Source organism: Salvelinus namaycush, chromosome 6 (assembly GCF_016432855.1).
Source record: "Salvelinus namaycush isolate Seneca chromosome 6, SaNama_1.0, whole genome shotgun sequence".
NCBI lineage: Eukaryota > Metazoa > Chordata > Actinopteri > Salmoniformes > Salmonidae > Salvelinus > Salvelinus namaycush.
In genome coordinates, this window is record NC_052312.1 from 20,721,160 (window position 1) to 20,738,944 (window position 17,785).

The 17,785-nt window shown below is 40.9% G+C and overlaps 1 protein-coding gene across 1 annotated transcript; it reads left to right on the top strand.

Moving 5' to 3' along the window:
* Positions 1 to 1,420: 1,420 nt before the first annotated feature.
* Positions 1,421 to 4,758, top strand: LOC120049012 (natural killer cell receptor 2B4-like). The gene is made up of 7 exons (XM_038995274.1): positions 1,421 to 1,493; positions 3,027 to 3,329; positions 3,579 to 3,848; positions 4,010 to 4,129; positions 4,334 to 4,392; positions 4,477 to 4,554; positions 4,684 to 4,758. The coding sequence occupies exons 1-7, from the start codon at positions 1,421 to 1,423 to the stop codon at positions 4,756 to 4,758; spliced, it is 978 nt and encodes a 325-aa protein (XP_038851202.1).
* The last annotated feature ends 13,027 nt before the right edge of the window (positions 4,759 to 17,785 follow it).

Sequence of the window (17,785 nt, forward strand, 5' to 3'; positions counted from 1 at the left end):
ATGTAACTTTGTGTGTAGTCCATCGACATAAAATGTATATGGTATTTTTCGTATATGGTTGAATAAGGTTATTAGCTACCCCTTATTTTTCCTAATCCTTTGTAGGATAGCTTTTCAGCTGATCGACCATTTGTGGGTCTAGAATTAAGGGACTACACTGGGTTACTCTGTCGCCCTGTGGGTGTGAAATGTTTTTTTTCTTTCTTTGCTTTGTTACCTTCGAGGTAATGTGTTTTGGTTTGTGCCTATAATCTAGTGTAAAACATTGGGGTGAATGTAGCAGTGTGATGTTGTTCCCCTAGATTACGCACCACGTAAAGATTTATGCACCACATAAAGATTTATGTTAACAAGTTTCACAAAGCTCGCTAACTAGGGTATCTATTGTAACTTGTGAGTACTTGGGACAGTGTTTGAGTGAGTGTCCATGTACTTGCGCAGGTGCCTGAGAGCTAGGACTGCGCCAAGAGCTAAAGTAAAGTGCAGTTATGTATTTTATTTTGTTCGAATTATGTTCTGTATCATTTTACTTGTATTGTATTGTATAGTGTGCTGTTGTGCGTTAAATGTGTGCACGCAGCACATGTTATTTCCTTTTGACGCTCTCTTTTGCCTGACCTTCGGCATAGCAAGGTGCCTGAGAGCTAGGACTGCGCCAAGGGTTAACATAATGTGTGTTGTCTCTTCGTGTGCAAGGCAAATAAAAATAATTAAACTAGCAGACCTTCAGTTGTGGCAGCGTCCTAATTAAAAGTACACAACGCAGAACGAACCACGCTACACAAACACTTCTGCAGGCATATGAAGCCTAGATGAAGATGCCCACAGACTGCTTTGATATTTTTGCTCTCTCTCACTCACTCTCTCTAACCCCCCCACTCTCTCTCTTTCGTTCTCTCTTGTTCTCTCTCTCTCTCTCTTTATCTACTTCTCTATTACTTTCTCTCTTTCTCTCTCTGTCTCTGTCTCACTCTCTCTCTCTCTTCCCCCGAGCCCTCTATCTACCTCCTTTCTCTTTCTCTGCAACTTTGAGTGGTCTGCTCATAAAGTAACAAGTTACCGGTATCTGTGAAACACCAAGACCATGAACCACACAACCAGCAGCAGCTAGGAAACACATGCTCCACCACCATCAGACTGATCAACACAGTGACAGACCCCAAACACACCCACGCCTCATCTTCTAACTCTCAAGCTGAGTGAAGGGGTATTTTCAGAGAGCAACTATAGAATGTGACCTCCTTTTCAGCTAACAAACAGGAATTATTTTATAGAACAGCAGCCCTCATCAAAAGGAAGTCTGCTCTTTCTCTACTCTACAATTCCTTCTCTATGTGTATCGGTTAGTCAACTGCTAGCTACCAGTGACAGTGATAGATAAGGACATACAGCCTGAGGAAACAGTCAAATCCTTACAGAGATGTCTGGTGGTCCCTTCTCCTGCTTCTCCAAACAGGGAATACTACTTATCCTATTCTCAAAACTCCACTATGGTAAGTTTTGTAAAAAAATATCTATATATTATCCTGTTCGTGCTTTGAATCTATTGCATGGGCTTTCTTGAATTATAAAGTTAGTAAAACCGTTAGCTTTCTCTAACTTCCTTGTTTGTCTTTGCAACGGTGTGTATTGACTGTAGAATGCCTAGCCATCAGTGATTGGTTGGGTATTTAGAATCTTTTGCTTTACTCCTGTTTGATAAAACCTACATAATACCTATATTCAGGAACATATCATGATGAAGTGATTCTGCAGTTTTGAATGAGTGACAATGGTGTGGTTGGGTCAGCAGCTGTTGCATTGTGTTGGATTCGGGGTGAACTTTGAACATTGAGATATTAAAGACATGATAGATCAGACGCATAGTGTATAAAGGAGTGAAAGAGACTGGGTTTTATGTCAGAAGATAATGGGTCTCCGTAGAAGGACAGATGGCTTTGGAATCTGTTGGGTGGACGGGAGGAGGTCACAGGATTGCTATTGGGGAAGCAGATTGACATCTGTGGATTAGGCGAAGGAGGGGTTGAGGTCAGGAGGTCAGGTCAGATCCACTGAAGGGAGAAAAAATTGATTATTATCCTATTACCCTCTTCCTGTTGAACCATAAGATGTAAGGATTGGAGAGAAGGAGGAGTATATATACTTGTGGAGTATATATACTTGTGATGGAGTATATATACTTGTGATGGTGGGAACATGTCTTTGTCTGACTACAGCTGTGTTGACCCTTTGGGAAGAATTCAACTTGTTTAAGCTTCTCTAGTGTCTAAGAACCTAACAATTGCTTCTAGAACGCAACAGATCTTAACACCCTGTGCCTAATGGCTGTCATTCATTAAATTTAAGGTGATAGGGGACTGTATCAAATGATTGTTTTTATTACATAATAAGATATACTGCAGGACTAGGATAACTGCAGTTATGCCCTAAATACCACACCTCATTGAGTTGTAACTTTATTTTGTCTTAATTCATGACAGATGTTTTTTCGTTTAAGGGTATATAATTCATTACTTCAGACTGATATGTAATTATAATGTTGCCCATGCAGTATATGATGTATTTCTGGTGAATAAAGACACAGTAAACACAGTGGTATTTGTACTTGTGAGCTGAGGAGGGGTTATCAGATCTACCCCCACTTCTCTTTTCCTGTCATCTCATAATGTTCAACTGAATGTGGGGGAGGAGTGGACTTTAAAGACGTAAAATAGGACCCACACACTCAGATACATAAAGATATAAAGTTAAAATATGTAAAGTGTCATGTACAGTATAAATGAAACCTGGAAATTGGCTCTGTAAATCTAATCCATTATTATCTATTATTGATTAGGTAGGACTTTGCATTGCAGTGTATTATTGTGTAATTATTAATGTAGGCACACTGTAACAAGTATTATTACAGTGTAACAATGAGTAATTACAGTACTTGCTTAATCTTACTTACATGAATAAGATCATTGTAACATAGTGTCCAACTATTGATTGATGTCAGAATAACGTGTGTATTTGTGTGTTTTCAGGTGTGGGTGTTCCTCTGATCATCAACAAAAGAGTGGGGGACTCTGTGGAGCTGCTGGCAGGCTTAGAGAATGGACGTTTCAAATCCTTGGAGTGGAAGTATATGGGAAAGGATATTGCAGAATTCTACTCAGAAGTTGTATATTCACCTGGATCCCAGTTCGAGGGGAGACTAAAGATGAACACCAAAAACTTCAGTTTAACAGTCAGAGAACTGACACTGCAAGACTCAGGGGATTTTCTACTTACAGGCGAAGGGGACAAAAGTCAGATTGACAGTAAGACCATCACTTTGAAAGTCCACGGTAGGCTGTTATCACCATTTTTGCATCCTGTGTTGATATCATTCCTATTTTTATACATGACCACAGCTGATGGTCTTTACACTAACACTGAATTTGGGGTTTTACACTGACCTTACTCACCGTGCTTTGTTACATTTCAATCACATTTTCAAGTTTAATCCTCAATCATCTTTCTTCTGGTTGTATGGCTATGGTAGGATTCATTTAGAAGACTCATTATGAGTCTCTATCTCTCTCCTGGTTGGTCAGAACCTATATCCAAGGTGGCGATCCAGACAAATATCAAGCTATTGGCCAACCACTCCTGTACGGTACGGCTGCTGTGCAACGTGTCCTGCTACCCCAACATTACCTACACCTGGGAGAGAGACAATGAGATCTACGGGGACGCCCAGCAGATTCACTTCTCTCTCTCACCAGCACAGAGAAACATCAGTGTAAAGTGCAACGCCTCCAACCTAGTCAGTTGGAATACTGCCTCTGCAACAGTAAAGTGTAGTAGTGACACAACCACCCCAGGTACCTAGATATCATAATAATCCCTTCTATACACTTTTCACTCTGCTTATACGCTTATGTTGTCAAATATAATATGTAATGCATGTGATTACATTGGAGGTATATGATATAGAGCCATTTAGTCTTTATCATATTGTATAGTCCAATCATGTTTGTTGTAGAATATGTGACAGGACTGTCGTGGTATACCATCTACATCGGAGTAACAGTGGGAGGTGCTGTGGTGCTGATCCTCACTGTAGCTGTGGTAGTGTGCTACTGCAGGGGCCGAAGTAACACAGGTATGTACAGCTCAGGGGCCTCCACTATACTTAAATTGACATTTTTGTTGGTTCTAGAAGTATTCTTCAGCTGATAGGATTTTGGGGGGGATTTGCTAGAAATTAGAAAAAGAGTGAGACCCCTCATTAATTACTGGGTATGTTTGTTGATATCCTGTATGGAATGTATCTGATTGGTTGATATTTTGTTCTTATAAAACACAGAAGATCTAACTGACAACACAATATATGCTGATATTATGATCAACACAAGAAGTAGAGATGTAAGTATGCATTGTCGTTATGATGTATCTGAGTGTGTGGAAGCTGTATGTACTGAATTGTAATGGGCTGTATTTTGATTCCAGACAAGATCAAACAGTCAGGTAAACCCAATATCCATCTATGAAACTGTCAATGATCTGGTTATCCCAAGATTGAACAAGGTAAGATATAAATGGTCATAATGTTAAAATGTCTTTGATTGAATGGAAGACTATGTAGTCTACTTTGAGAATAGTCTATACCTTTCTTGATGCTGAAACAGTTTCTTCTTGACTGTCTGTCACATGTAGCCGCAGACTCTGTATGACAAGATCACATTTGGACGCCCAGAAGGCCCCCCAGTACCAGAAAGTACTGTGAGCTGAACAGGATGTGGTCATAGGCTGGGCCTTCCATAGATATGGAACCCTCTGCATCCTCTACGTGTACATTCTGTAGATAGGCCTAGATGTTACTGTTTCATTTCATCAGGATCTACACAATTTGCTTACAATTTGATGATTGTACTCTTCTCCCTTTATTAATTATCATATATATAGTGTATCATCAGGCCTTATGCCTTTCTTTGAGGGCCTAGTTACAATTAGATTCTTAAATGTGTCACTGGCTGTAGTAGGTGTTGTGATCAGACAAGCTCATATGTATCTTTCTTGATTAAAGAAAATAGTTGTAGATAATAGTGTGACATTGATTAGTGAGGTTGATTTATGCCTGTGAATAGAAAGTGTACTCTTTTGCATCAGGATTATGTGCTCTCCAGGCATCAATGAGGTTGTAATCAGAGAGTATATGATGGAGAGTCTTTGTTACATGTGGACTGTAGTTGTTCTTATTTGATTTGTCCGCATGTCCAAAATGGCATACATGTCTGTCCCAATAACCAGATGGAATTTAATTAATTCCCAAAAATATGCCGTTCACAGAATAAAAAATGTTTCTACCTTTTTGCGTACGTTTTTTTCCCCTACTATGTTATTGACTTGTTTATTGTTTACTCCATGTGTAACTCTGTGTTGTTGTCTGTTCACACTGCTATGCTTTATCTTGGCCAGGTCGCAGTTGCAAATGAGAACTTGTTCTCAACTAGCCTACCTGGTTAAATAAAGGTGAAATAAAAAATAAAAAATAAAACGTTGAGTGCCTTGCATTTAGAGTGAATTGTAATTAAACACTCATGACTGTATTTGTTTGCGACAGAGACATGATTGTTGTATTGAATGGTTTTGAGTACTCTAGCCTTCACCAAGTGAGTGCCTAAGTGAATATGTTGTCTTTACAATTAAAATCATTATGACACACAGTACATATATCTTAAAACTTCTTATGGCTGCAGGGCGGTGCCGGTACACTTATGACAACAGCCCGTCCAAGTGCAGGGCGCAAAATTCAAAATATATATATTTTTAAATATTTAACTTTAACACATTAACAAGTCCAATACAGCAAATGAAAGGTACACATCTTGTGAATCCAGCCAACATGTCCGATTTTTAAAATGTTTTACAGCGAAAACACCACGTATATTTATGTTAGCTCACCACCAAATACAAAAAAGGACAGACATTTTTCACAGCACAGGTAGCATGCACAAAACCAACCAAACTAACCAAGAACCAACCTAACTAACCAACAAACAACTTCATCAGATGACAGTCTTATAACATGTTATACAATAAATCTATGTTTTGTTCGAAAAATGTGCATATTTCAGGTATAAATCATAGTTTACATTGCAGCTACAATCAGAAATTGCACCGAAAGCAGCCATAATAATTACAGACACCAACGTCAAATACCTAATTACTGATCATAAAACATTTCTGAAAAATACGTAGTGTACAGCAAATGAAAGACAGGAATCTTGTGATTCCAGCCAATATTTCCGATTTATTAAGTGTTTTACAGCGAAAACACAATATAGCGTTATATTAGCTTACCACAATAGCCAGAAAGACAAGCCATTTCCCAGCAGTAAAAGTTAGCGATCGTAACAAACCAGTAAAAGATATATAATTTTTGACTAACCTTGATATTCTTCATCAGATGACAGTCCTATAACATCAGGTTATACATACACTTATGTTTTGTTCGAAAATGTGCATATTTAGAGCTGAAATCAGTGGTTATACATGTTGCTATCGTAGCTACTTTTTCCACAACGTCTAAACAGCAACGATATTTTTCTGACACTTTTTCTGACACATATTCTGACCAAATAGCTATTCATAAACATAACTAAAAAATACATGTTGTATAGGAAATGATAGATCCATTAGTTCTTAATGAAATCGCAGTGTTAGAATTCTAAAAAACTTCATTACGATATGCAGCTTCGGTATAGCTAGAGTACCCAAACGTTGGGTGTCGGCGACTAGTTCACATGTACGACAGATATATGAAATAGCATCATAAAATGTTTCTTACTTTTGCTGATCTTCCATCAGAATGTTGGACAAGGTGTCCTTTGTCAAGAACAATCGTTGTTTGGATTTAGAACGTCCATTTTCCCTCTCGATTTAGCAAGCACACTAGCCAAGTGGCTCGAAGCTCTCCATGTCAACAAACGGAAGAGAACGGAACACGGCAAAACTCCCGAAAAATTTTCAATAATCTGATGAAACTATATTGAAAAAACATACTTTACGATGATATGGTCACATGTATCAAATAAAATCAAAGTCGGAGATATTAGTCGCCTATAACGGCAGCTAAACAGAAGGCAAATCCAGGTCCCCCTTCGCGCTCTCCAGAAAACAGGAAATGGGCGGACACGTCATACAAAGAGCTTGTATTCCACTTCAGACCAAGATAAACACTAAATTTCTTCTCTCACCGCCTCTTGACATCCAGGGGAAGGTCTATGAAGTGCACGTATACTCTTACGTATCATGCCCATTTATAGGCAGGAAGTAGAACAGAGCCTCGATTTCAGACTTTCCACTTCCTGGTCAGGAAGTTTGTGCCAAATGAGTTCTGTTTGACTCACAGATATAATTCAAACAGTTTTAGAAACTAGAGAGTGTTTTCTATCCAATAGTAATAATAATATGCATATTGTACGAGCAAGAATTGAGTACGAGGCCATTTGAAATGGGCACCTTTTATCTGGCCACTCAATACTGCCCCTTCAGCCCAAACAGGTTAAAGCCTTTGAGTGCATAGTTACACCCTAACACACTGGTCTGAAACTCCTGGTTAACAGGCCACATCAAGCCTGCAAGTCACATTATGTTGGCTTGCAAAGTGATGTTTAATTCCTATTGAAATCCCGACAGAGTTAGGATATCCAACAATTGGAGCTTTTAATAACACGCCACCTGCATTCAGAATGACTGTTGGGCTAGGGAAGATTAATTACTGAGACTGCCTAAATCATATAAACTAGAACAGCCATAACAGTAAAGTGTGAAATAAGTTGAACGACTAACTGTCACGCCCTGACCATAGAGAGCCCTCTGGGTTCTCTATGGTGTTTTAGGTCAGGGCGTGACTAGGGGGGTGTTGTTGGTGTGTGTATGGTTCCCAATTAGAGACAGCTGATAATCGTTACCTCTAATTGGGGATCATACTTAGTGTGTTCTTTTTCCCATCTGCGATGTGGGATATTGTTTTGTGTGAGTGCCTATGTGCGCTACGTATTTCACGATCATTATATCTTTGTTGTTTTTGGAAGTTTCACTATTATTAAAATGTGGAACTCTACTCATGCTGCGCCTTGGTCTAATTATTCATACGACGGTCGTGACAGAATATCCCACCATTACAGGACCAAGCAGCGTGCCCAGGAGGTGAAGGAGACTTGGTCATCAGAAGAGATACTGGGTGGATGCGAGACCGTTCCTTGGCGGGAGTCGCCGAGGAGTAAAGGAGGACAGCGACGACGCCGGGGTCCGCGGTGGGGGGGGGGGGGGGGGGGGGGGGGCACAAGGGGCGGTCGGCCGAGGAGAGAGCCAGAGACCGTCTGGGAGTCGATGGAGCTGTTTGAGGAGGGATATTGGAGAGAGGTGTTGGCTAGGAGTATGCTGCAGTGCAGGTGTTTTGAAGAGCGTGTCATCAGTCCGGTGCCACCTGTGCCGGCTCCACGCATACCCTGGATCTAGTTTTGTCCTGTGGAATAAATATTGTGAGTCTAAATAATCCTGGACAATCAGACCACCATCTTATTACATTTGCAATCACAACAAATAATCTGCTCAGACCCCAACCAAGGATCATCAAAAGCTGTGCTATAAATTCTCTGACAACCACAAGATTCCTAGATGCCCTTCCAGACTCCCTCCACCTACCCAAGGACGTCGGAATACAAATATCCGTTAACCACCTAACTGAGGATCTAAATTTAAACTTGCGTAATACCCTAGATGTAGTCGCATCACTAAAAACAAAAAAAACAAAAACAAATTGCTTCCCTGGTATACAGAAAATACCCGAGCCCTGAAGCAAGCTTCCAGAAAATTGGAACGGAAATGGCGTTCCACAAAACGTCTTCCGACTACCTTGGAAAGACAGTACCGTGCAATATCGAAGAGCCCTCACTGCTGCTCGATCATCCTATTTTTCCAACCTAATTGAGGAGAATAAGAACAATCCAGAATGTATTTTCAGTACTGTCGCAAAACTAACTAAAAAGCAGCATTCAACAAGAGAGGATGGTTTTCACTTCAGCAGTGATGAATTCATGAACTTCTTCGATGAAAAGATCATAATCATTAGAAAGCATGTTACGGCCTCCTCTTTGAATCTGCGTATTTCTCCAAAGCTCAGTTGTCCTGAGTCTGCACAGAACTGCCAGGACCTAGGATCAATAGAGACAATCAAGTTTTTTAATCCTATCTTGACACATTTATTAAAATAGCCATGGCCTCTAAATCCTGAAGCTTCATACTGGACCCTATTCCAACTAAACTACTGAAAGAGCTACTTCCCGTGATTGGCCCTCCTATGTTGACGATAATAAATGGCGCCCTATCCATCGGATGTGTACCAAACTCACTAAAAGTGGCAGTGATAAAGCCTCTCTTGAAAAAGCCAAACCTTGACCCTGAAAATGTAAAAAACGATCAGCCTATATCGAGTCTCCCATTCCACTCAAACATTTTAGGAAAAGCTGTGGCGCAGCAACTCACTGCCTTCTTGAAGAAATATAAAGTATACGAAATCCTTCAGTCTGGTTTTAGACCCCATCATAGCACTCAGACTGCACTCGTGAAGGTGGTAAATGACATTTTAATGGTGTCAGACCAAGGCTCTGCATCTGTCCTCGTGCTCCTAGACCTTAGTGCTGCTTTTGACATCATCGATCACCACATTCTTTTGGAGAGATTGGAACCCCTAATTGGTCTACACCAGTGGTTCCCAAACTTGTTCTTGTCTAGGGGTTTTGTATGTATATGGGTGTTATCTAGTCTAGGTGTTATGTAGGTCTATGGTTGCCTAGATTGGTTCTCAGTTAGAGGCAGCTGTTTATCGTTGTCTCTGATTGGGAACCATATTTAGGTAGCCATATTCCTTGGGTATTTCGTGGGTTATTGTCTATGTTAGTTGATGTTGCATGTCTGCACTCGGTTTCATTAGCGTCACGGTCGTTTGTTATTTTGTTTAGTTTGTATAGTTTGTTAATAAATAGAAGAATGGATTCACATCAAGCTGCGTTTTGGTCCTCCTCTCTTTCTCACTTAGACGATCGTGACAGTTGTATTGGAGAGAGTCTCAGTTTTAAATCGTTTCCCACACACAGTCTGTGGCTATATTTAGTTTTCATGCTAGTAAGGGCCGAGAATCCACACTCACATAGGTACATGGTTGCAAAAGGCATCAGTGTCTTAACAGAGCGATCCAGAAATCTGGCAGTGGCTTCTGATTAAATAACATTTTCACAGAACCGCTTGCTGAAATTTCGATGAGGCTCTCTTGTTCAGATATCGGTAAGTGGACTGGAGGCAGGGCATGAAAGGGATAATGAATCCAGCTGTTTGTGTTATCCGTTTTCGGGAAAGTACCTGCGTAATTGCGCACTCAAGTCACTCAGGTGCTTTGCCATATCACATTTGGCATTGTCCATAAGCTTGAGTTTATTTGCACACACAAAATCATACAATGATGGAAGACCTGTGTGTTGTCCTTGTTAATGCAGACAGAGAAGAGCTCCAACGTCTTAATCATAGCCTCAATTTTGTCCCACACGTTGAATATAGTTGTTGTAATCCTAGATTCAGATCATTCAGGCGAGAAAAAACATCACCCAGATAGGCCAGTCGTGTGAGAAACTTGTCATCATGCAAGCTGTCAGACATGTAATGATGTGAAGCTACATGAAACTCTAGACTTTAACCTGGAAACCCAGTTCCCCAGTTACAGCTTTGAAACTCCTCCCATCTCCGGTCAGTGGTAATAAATAACTTACAAATCAAATGTTATTTGTCACATCCGCCGAATACAAAAGTGAAATGCTTACTTACAAGCCCTTAACCAACAATGCAGTTTTAAGAAAATACCCCCAAAAAGTAAAAAAATAAGTAAATAACTCAAAAAATGATTTACTGAGAGAAAAGCAAGTGAAAAAAAGAAAAGAATTATGACAAAAATAGACAAACACAAACAATATACACACACACACGCACACAAACAAACCAAACACCACACACACAAACACAAGACACACACAATACATGAACAATAGCCCTGATACACATCACATATACAGACAAATTGAAATACAACCTTAAACAACACAATAAAAAACATGTATATGTAGACAGTAGCTAACTAAATGTATTACTCATAACAGAACCATCTGAGGTTGTGTGTGTGTGTGTGTGTGTGTGTGTGTGTGTGTGTGTGTGTGTGTGTGTGTGTGTGTGTGTGTGTGTGTGTGTGTGTGTGTGTGTGTGTGTGTGTGTGTGTGTGTGTGTGTGAGAGAGTGTGAGAGGTGGCTGGAGATGTCCATTTCCATTGTGCCACCTGACACCTGACAACTGATCAAAGGTTTGAGGGAAGGTCTATACTATCTATCTAGTTTTACATTTCTCTAGAATGTTTCTCTCTGTTTTTCTGTGTACAGTGAAAAGGTGTGATCTAAGGGTGAAATGGTGTGATCTAAGCAGACTGTCATCATATAGGAAGTAGAGGGGTTTGTTAGAAGGACTGTAGTTGTAGAGAAAGTCACTTGTCTGTGGGGACAGAATGGAGCACACCTTGCTCTGTTTGCTGCTGTGTAAGTACTGAGTTAGTGGGTTTGTTAATGAACACTAATTACCTGATTTACTAAGAATTTAAAGGAAAAGGGAATAAGACATTAATCAAAATGAAGACAGTTTCATGCTTTAGCTTTGTTTTTGGTGTTTCAGCCCTTATTGAGAAAATATTAGTAAATGGCACTCAAAGGAAATATCAGCAAATATGGTGTAGATATGAAGTAAGAAAGTGACCACCCTACATTGATGTTGCATCTCTGTGAGAACCTGAGCTTGTATAGCCGATGCCATGCAGACCTGGTTAGTGTGGTGGTGTGCATTTAACCAAGTCATTACTCAGGAACTAAAGAGTGGTGTTAACTCAGTTGTTGCAAAATGTGTTGTCAATGACAATGAATATAAAATGCAATATTTGTTGGATGTGTTGTATTATCAAGTTGTGATTATTGTAAATGGTTGAGGGTTCCTTCGCTACAGTTATAGTAAACTGTGTTAAGAGATTCATGACTGGTGTTTTGGTGTTTTTGGTCTCTGTACACTCTCTGTGTGCAGAACATGGGAAGTCAGCGGCCATTTAAAGCTGCAGTCCGTAATTCAAACAACCACAAAATGGCCACCCTGACACTTTTTGTGGTATATGGCTGAGGGATGGGGCTAAGGAATTTCATTCATCTACATTGTTTACAGTAGTTGTCATAACATAACCATGTATTTCGGTTTATGATGGGATAAGACAGTTTTGAGGGTATTAAAAGTTATACTCTTCAAGAATAAATGCCTATAGACCTGTGTCTGTTCTGTCTGTTCTGACCCTCCAACCCAACTGGCCCCAGATATTCAGTGGAGAGACTGTCACTCTCAGTTGTGACATTCAAGGGGGAGAAGAGATTGAATATGCGTTTTATAACAGTGGGAAGTCGCTCTACACCAAAACAGAGCCTGAGTACAGAATCAGTCCTGCAAAGAATGGTCTATATACCTGTGAAGGTCTTCAGAAAACAAATGGCTTAAAACACTCCCAGACAAGTAATGCTATACAATTGACCGTGTTAGGTAAGTCTGTTTTTATGGGATTGCAAGAGAAAGACAGAAGTGATGAGGTCAAATAGCAGACAGTGAGATTAATGATGAAACAAAACTATAGTTAGATTTTGGGGTGAGGTACAATCCCATAATAACAAAATGGGTAAACATTTTAAAGACTTAACATCTGATTTGTGTCATTTCCTTCATAACAGATAAACCCCAAGCTGTCCTGAGTGTCTCTCCTCAGTGGCTGAACCCTGGAGACTCAGTTACTCTGAGCTGTTGGGTTAAAGAGTCATCTACAGGCTGGAGGTTCCTCTGGTACCGAACTGTTCCCTACACAGCTGGGTTACTGTCCCTATCGAACTCGTCCTACTCAGTAGAGCCTCTATCTGGCAATGTGACTAGTGAAGACTCCTACACTCTGATCCCTGCTGGTCCTAGTCACACAGGAGGATATGTGTGTAGAGCTGGGAGAGGAGACCCAGTCTATGACACACTCTACAGAGAGAAAGCAGTGGAGTCAGAGTGTGGCTCTAACTGGGGATCAATAGCAGGGTCCACATGTACCATCAGGTCCACACGTAAAAAGGACAGTGGAGTGTACTGGTGTGAGTCTGGATCAGGAGAGTACAGTAATGCTGTCAACATTACAGTGGACGGTAAGTCTATTCTAACCTTTTTTACATTACAATGTATGATAATGATGTTCAATTCTGTAACTGAATGGTTGCATCTCATTAAAATACAAGCTCATGTGAGTGATTACTCCAGAATTACAGTATTATTTATATATTATGTTACACAGTTGGCAGTCTGATCCTGGAGAGCACACACAGGGGAAGATATTTTTGTTAAATGTGTTCTATGGAAATGTTCTTCCCCCAGAAAAGGCAAACTAACCTCATTATTACTTTTGATGGATTACATTTTAGTGCTGTTCAGTTGAAAGAGCAGTTGAATCAGTTTAACTCCAATGCTTCTCTCCGTCCGTTATATTCCTATAGGCCTGTGTTCAACAGCCAAATCTCTTCAATACGAGTTACCATCTGATGATGTCATTGAACAGACTGAATCATCCGTGTGATCAATACAGTAAGAATTATAAACTGAAGACCCATTTTTTGGGATGTTTATGTTTTTGCCATTGTCTTGACATTGATTTATGATAGTGTTTACTTAGTCAAATATCTCTGAATGGAATTTTACAAATACTAAATGTTATGGTTTAGCAAGTTGACATTTTCAGCTTTTGAGGGCTTGTTTGCTTTGCTTTGCTTTTGTTGATTGTTGTTAATTTTCTTTAAAAATTATATTTACCCCTCTTTGACTACAGTTTGTGGATTAAACAATAGTGTAGTGTCTGTTTTGTTTAAAAGTTGATTTTGTATTTTTTTCTATTTAGTTTTTTACATAATGTCAATCTTTTATATACATTTACTTCTTTTTTTTAGGACAAAAAGTGGGTTTATACTTGTTTGGCCGACCTACTAATACAACTTTAACAGTTAATTTGGCAGATTTGTTGTTTGTTTTGAATTCAATTAACGCTTATTTTTATATACATTTTACATAATTTTCACTTCTATGTCTCTATGTTTTTTGTAAAATTGTATTTTTACAGTAGTTATAGGAGCCAGATTAATATTCCACTATGGAACTTGAATGAAGAGGGTGTTTATTGTCTTACGTCAGATAGCATAATGATTCCGCATGACGACGATTGAATAGCAGTGACGCCTACCGACGTAAGACAACGGAGGGTGTGTTGTATTTTGGATTTTAAATGTTGTATTAAATCTCATATGTCAAACAAAAAGTCATGATTCCCTACATCATTGTATTGCTTTGAAAATATTGCTGTCAGTCTTCTGTAAACCACATCCAGATTTGACTTCTACTGATATGAACCCATACAGAAGTGGTCCATGTCTGTACTAATATGATGACATAGAGAGAGGAAGGAATAAGAGGGCAGACCCAGTAGACTGAGGGGTTATGTTGTTGATGTGGACCAATCACCGTATTAGTTTCTATATTGTGATCCACAAGAATGTGGAGTAGTTACAGGTCTGTCCTGAAGGGGACGATAAGAAATCCCAGATGTTCACCTTGTTTCGTCACAGAGTGACTCAAACTCTACAACAAAACACTTAGATATGTTTAGAGGTATGTTTTGCTGTCAGTCTTCTGTAAACCACATCCAGATTTGACTTCTACAGGTGCTGACTCACCTGAGGTGTTCGAACCGTGCTCTGCCTGCCCTCTTGACTCCCAGACGAGCTCCTCCAGCACCGGTCAGCAGTGTGTCCTCTCCGACCACAGCTGGTGCAGGAGGAGGCTCCTCCTCCGGTGGCCCTACCAGCAGCACCCCCTAACTCCATGGGTGTCGGAGCAGGAGAGCTGGGAGGTGGAACGAACAGACCCTGATCAGGACGCCCGCAAGCAGCCAGCAGGTTGTCCAGCCTGATGGACATGTCTATTAAATGGTTCAGTGAAAGAGTGGTGTCACGACAGGTTAGCTCCCGGCGGATGTCCTCCCGCATGCTACACCTACAATGGTCCATCAGGGCCAAGTCATTCCACCCCGCGCCGGCGGCCAGGGTCCGGATCTCCAGCGCGAAATCCTGTGCGCTCCTCGTCTCCTGCCTTAGGTGAAACAACCGTTCACCCGCCGCTCTGCCTTCTGGTGGGTGATCAAACACCGCCCGGAAGCGGCAGGTGAACTCTGGGTAATGGTCCCTCGCCGAGTCCAGGCCCTCCCAGACCGCGTTGGCCCACTCCAGGGCTTTACCCGAAAGACAGGAGACGAGGACGTTGACACTCTCCTCTCCCGAGGGGGTCGGGTGAACGGTCGCCAGGTTAAGCTCCAGCTGCAGCAGGAACCCCTTACACCCGGCAGCCGCCCATCGTAGTCTCTCGGGAGAGCGAGCCGAATCCCGCTGGGGCCGGACGCCGCCGGAGAAGGTGGTGGTGCAGGCTGGAGAGTGGTTGAAGACGAGGTAGATAGGCCGCTCCTCTCCCATCTCCCCATTCTCGCCAACACCTGATCCATCGCTGTCCACAATCGGTGTAATACCGCAGTGTGCTGTTGTACACGCTCTTCCATGGACGGGGTGGGCGCGTCCCCTCCTGCTGACTCCATGATTTTGTTGCGGGATTCTGTCAGATCTCCCCAAGGAGATGTGGGTGTAGAGTCAGGCGCAGGAGAAACAAGTACCAAAGAAAGGGCGTTTAATTTAACTGGCTCAAGAAAACAACAGGACTCCGCACTATAGTAATCGCAATGAAAATCCCCACTCAGACACAGTCCAGGGAAAACCCCCCTGTAGAACATGAGCAAATAAAACGAAACCCCAAACTACATGACAGTTCAACGAAAACAATCCCGCACAAAACCCCAAAGGAAATGTCGAATTAAATACCCCCCTAATTAACCAAAGTGAAACCAGGTGATACACAAAACAGACAAAACCAAAAGAAAAGGAAAAGGGATCGGTGGCAGCAAGTAGACCGGCGACGACGACCGCCGAGGGCCACCCGAACAGGGAGAGGAGCCACCTTCGGTGGAAGTCGTGACACGTTTAGTCGTTATCATATTGTATAGTCTAATCATGTGTGTTGTAGAATATGTGACAGGACTGCCGTGGTATACCATCTATATCGGAGTATCAGTGGTGAGGTGCTGTGGTGCTGATTCTTATTGTAGCTGTGGCAGTGTGCTACTGCAGGGGCCAAAGTATCACGCCTATGTACAGCTTAGTGGCCTCAGGTGGTTCTAGAAGTATTCTTCAGCTGATATGATTTTTGGGGGGATTGCTAGAAATTAGAAAAAGAGTGAGACCCCTCATTAATTCCTGGGTATGTTTGTTGATATCCTGTATGAAATGTATCTGATTGGTTGATATTTTGTTCTTATAAAACACAGAAGATCTAACTGACAACACAATATATGCTGATATTATGGACACCACAAGAATTAGAGATGTAAGTATGCATTGCCGTTATTATGTATCTGACTGTGTGGAAGCTGTATGTACTGTATTGTAATGGGCTGTATTTTGATTCCAGACAAGATCAAACAGTCAGGTAAACCCAATATCCATCTATGAGACTGTCAATGATCTGGTTATCCCAAGATTGAACAAGGTAAGATATAAATAGTCATAATGGTAAAATGTCTGTGATTGAATGGAAGACTATGTAGTCTACTTTGAGAATAGTCGATACCTTTCTTGATGCTGAAACAGTTTCTTCTTGATTATCTGTCACATGTAGCCACAGACTCTGTATGACAAGATTACATTTGGACTTCCAGAAGGCACCCTCCTCTCCCTACCAGAAAGTACTGTGAGATGAACAGGATGTTGTCATAGGCTGGGCCTACCATAGAAATAGAACCCTCTGCATCCTCTGCATCTTACACGTGTATATTCTGTAGATAGGCCTAGATGTTACTGTTAAATTTCATCACAACCTACACTATTTGCTTTATTTCCTTCTCCCTTTGATGATTCTCATATATACAGTATGTCATAAGGCCTTATTGTCACGCCCTGACCTTAGAGATCCTTATTATTCTCTATGTTTGGTTAGGTCAGGGTGTGACTCGGGTGGGAAAATCTATGTTTTCTATTTCTTTGTGTTTTTGGCTGAGTATGGTTCCCAATCAGAGGCAGCTGTCTATCGTTGTCTCTGATTGGGGATCATATAGAAGTTGTGATTTTCCGTTTGGGTTGTGTGGGGTGTTATTTTCTGTTTAGTGTCTGTGCCTGACGGAACTGTTCGCTTTCGGTTTTTTGAATTTGTTATTTTTGTTTGAGTATTTCTTGAAAATAAATATCATGAACACTTTCCACGCTGCGCTTTGGTCCATTCTTCCTTCCACCGACGTCGAACGTTACACTTATACCTTTGTTTGAGGGCCTAGATACAATTAGAAGATTCGGAAATGTGTAATAGGCAGCAGAAGGCGTGGTGATCAGACAAGCTCATATGTCGAATTTCTATTTTCTAGATGAAAGAAAATTGATTTAGATACTAGTATGACATTGATTAGTGAGGTTGATTTAAACCTGTGAATAGAAAGTGTACTCTTTTGCACCAGGATTATGTGCTCGCCAGGCATCAATGAGGTTGTAATCAGAGAGTATATGATGGAGAGTCTTTGTTA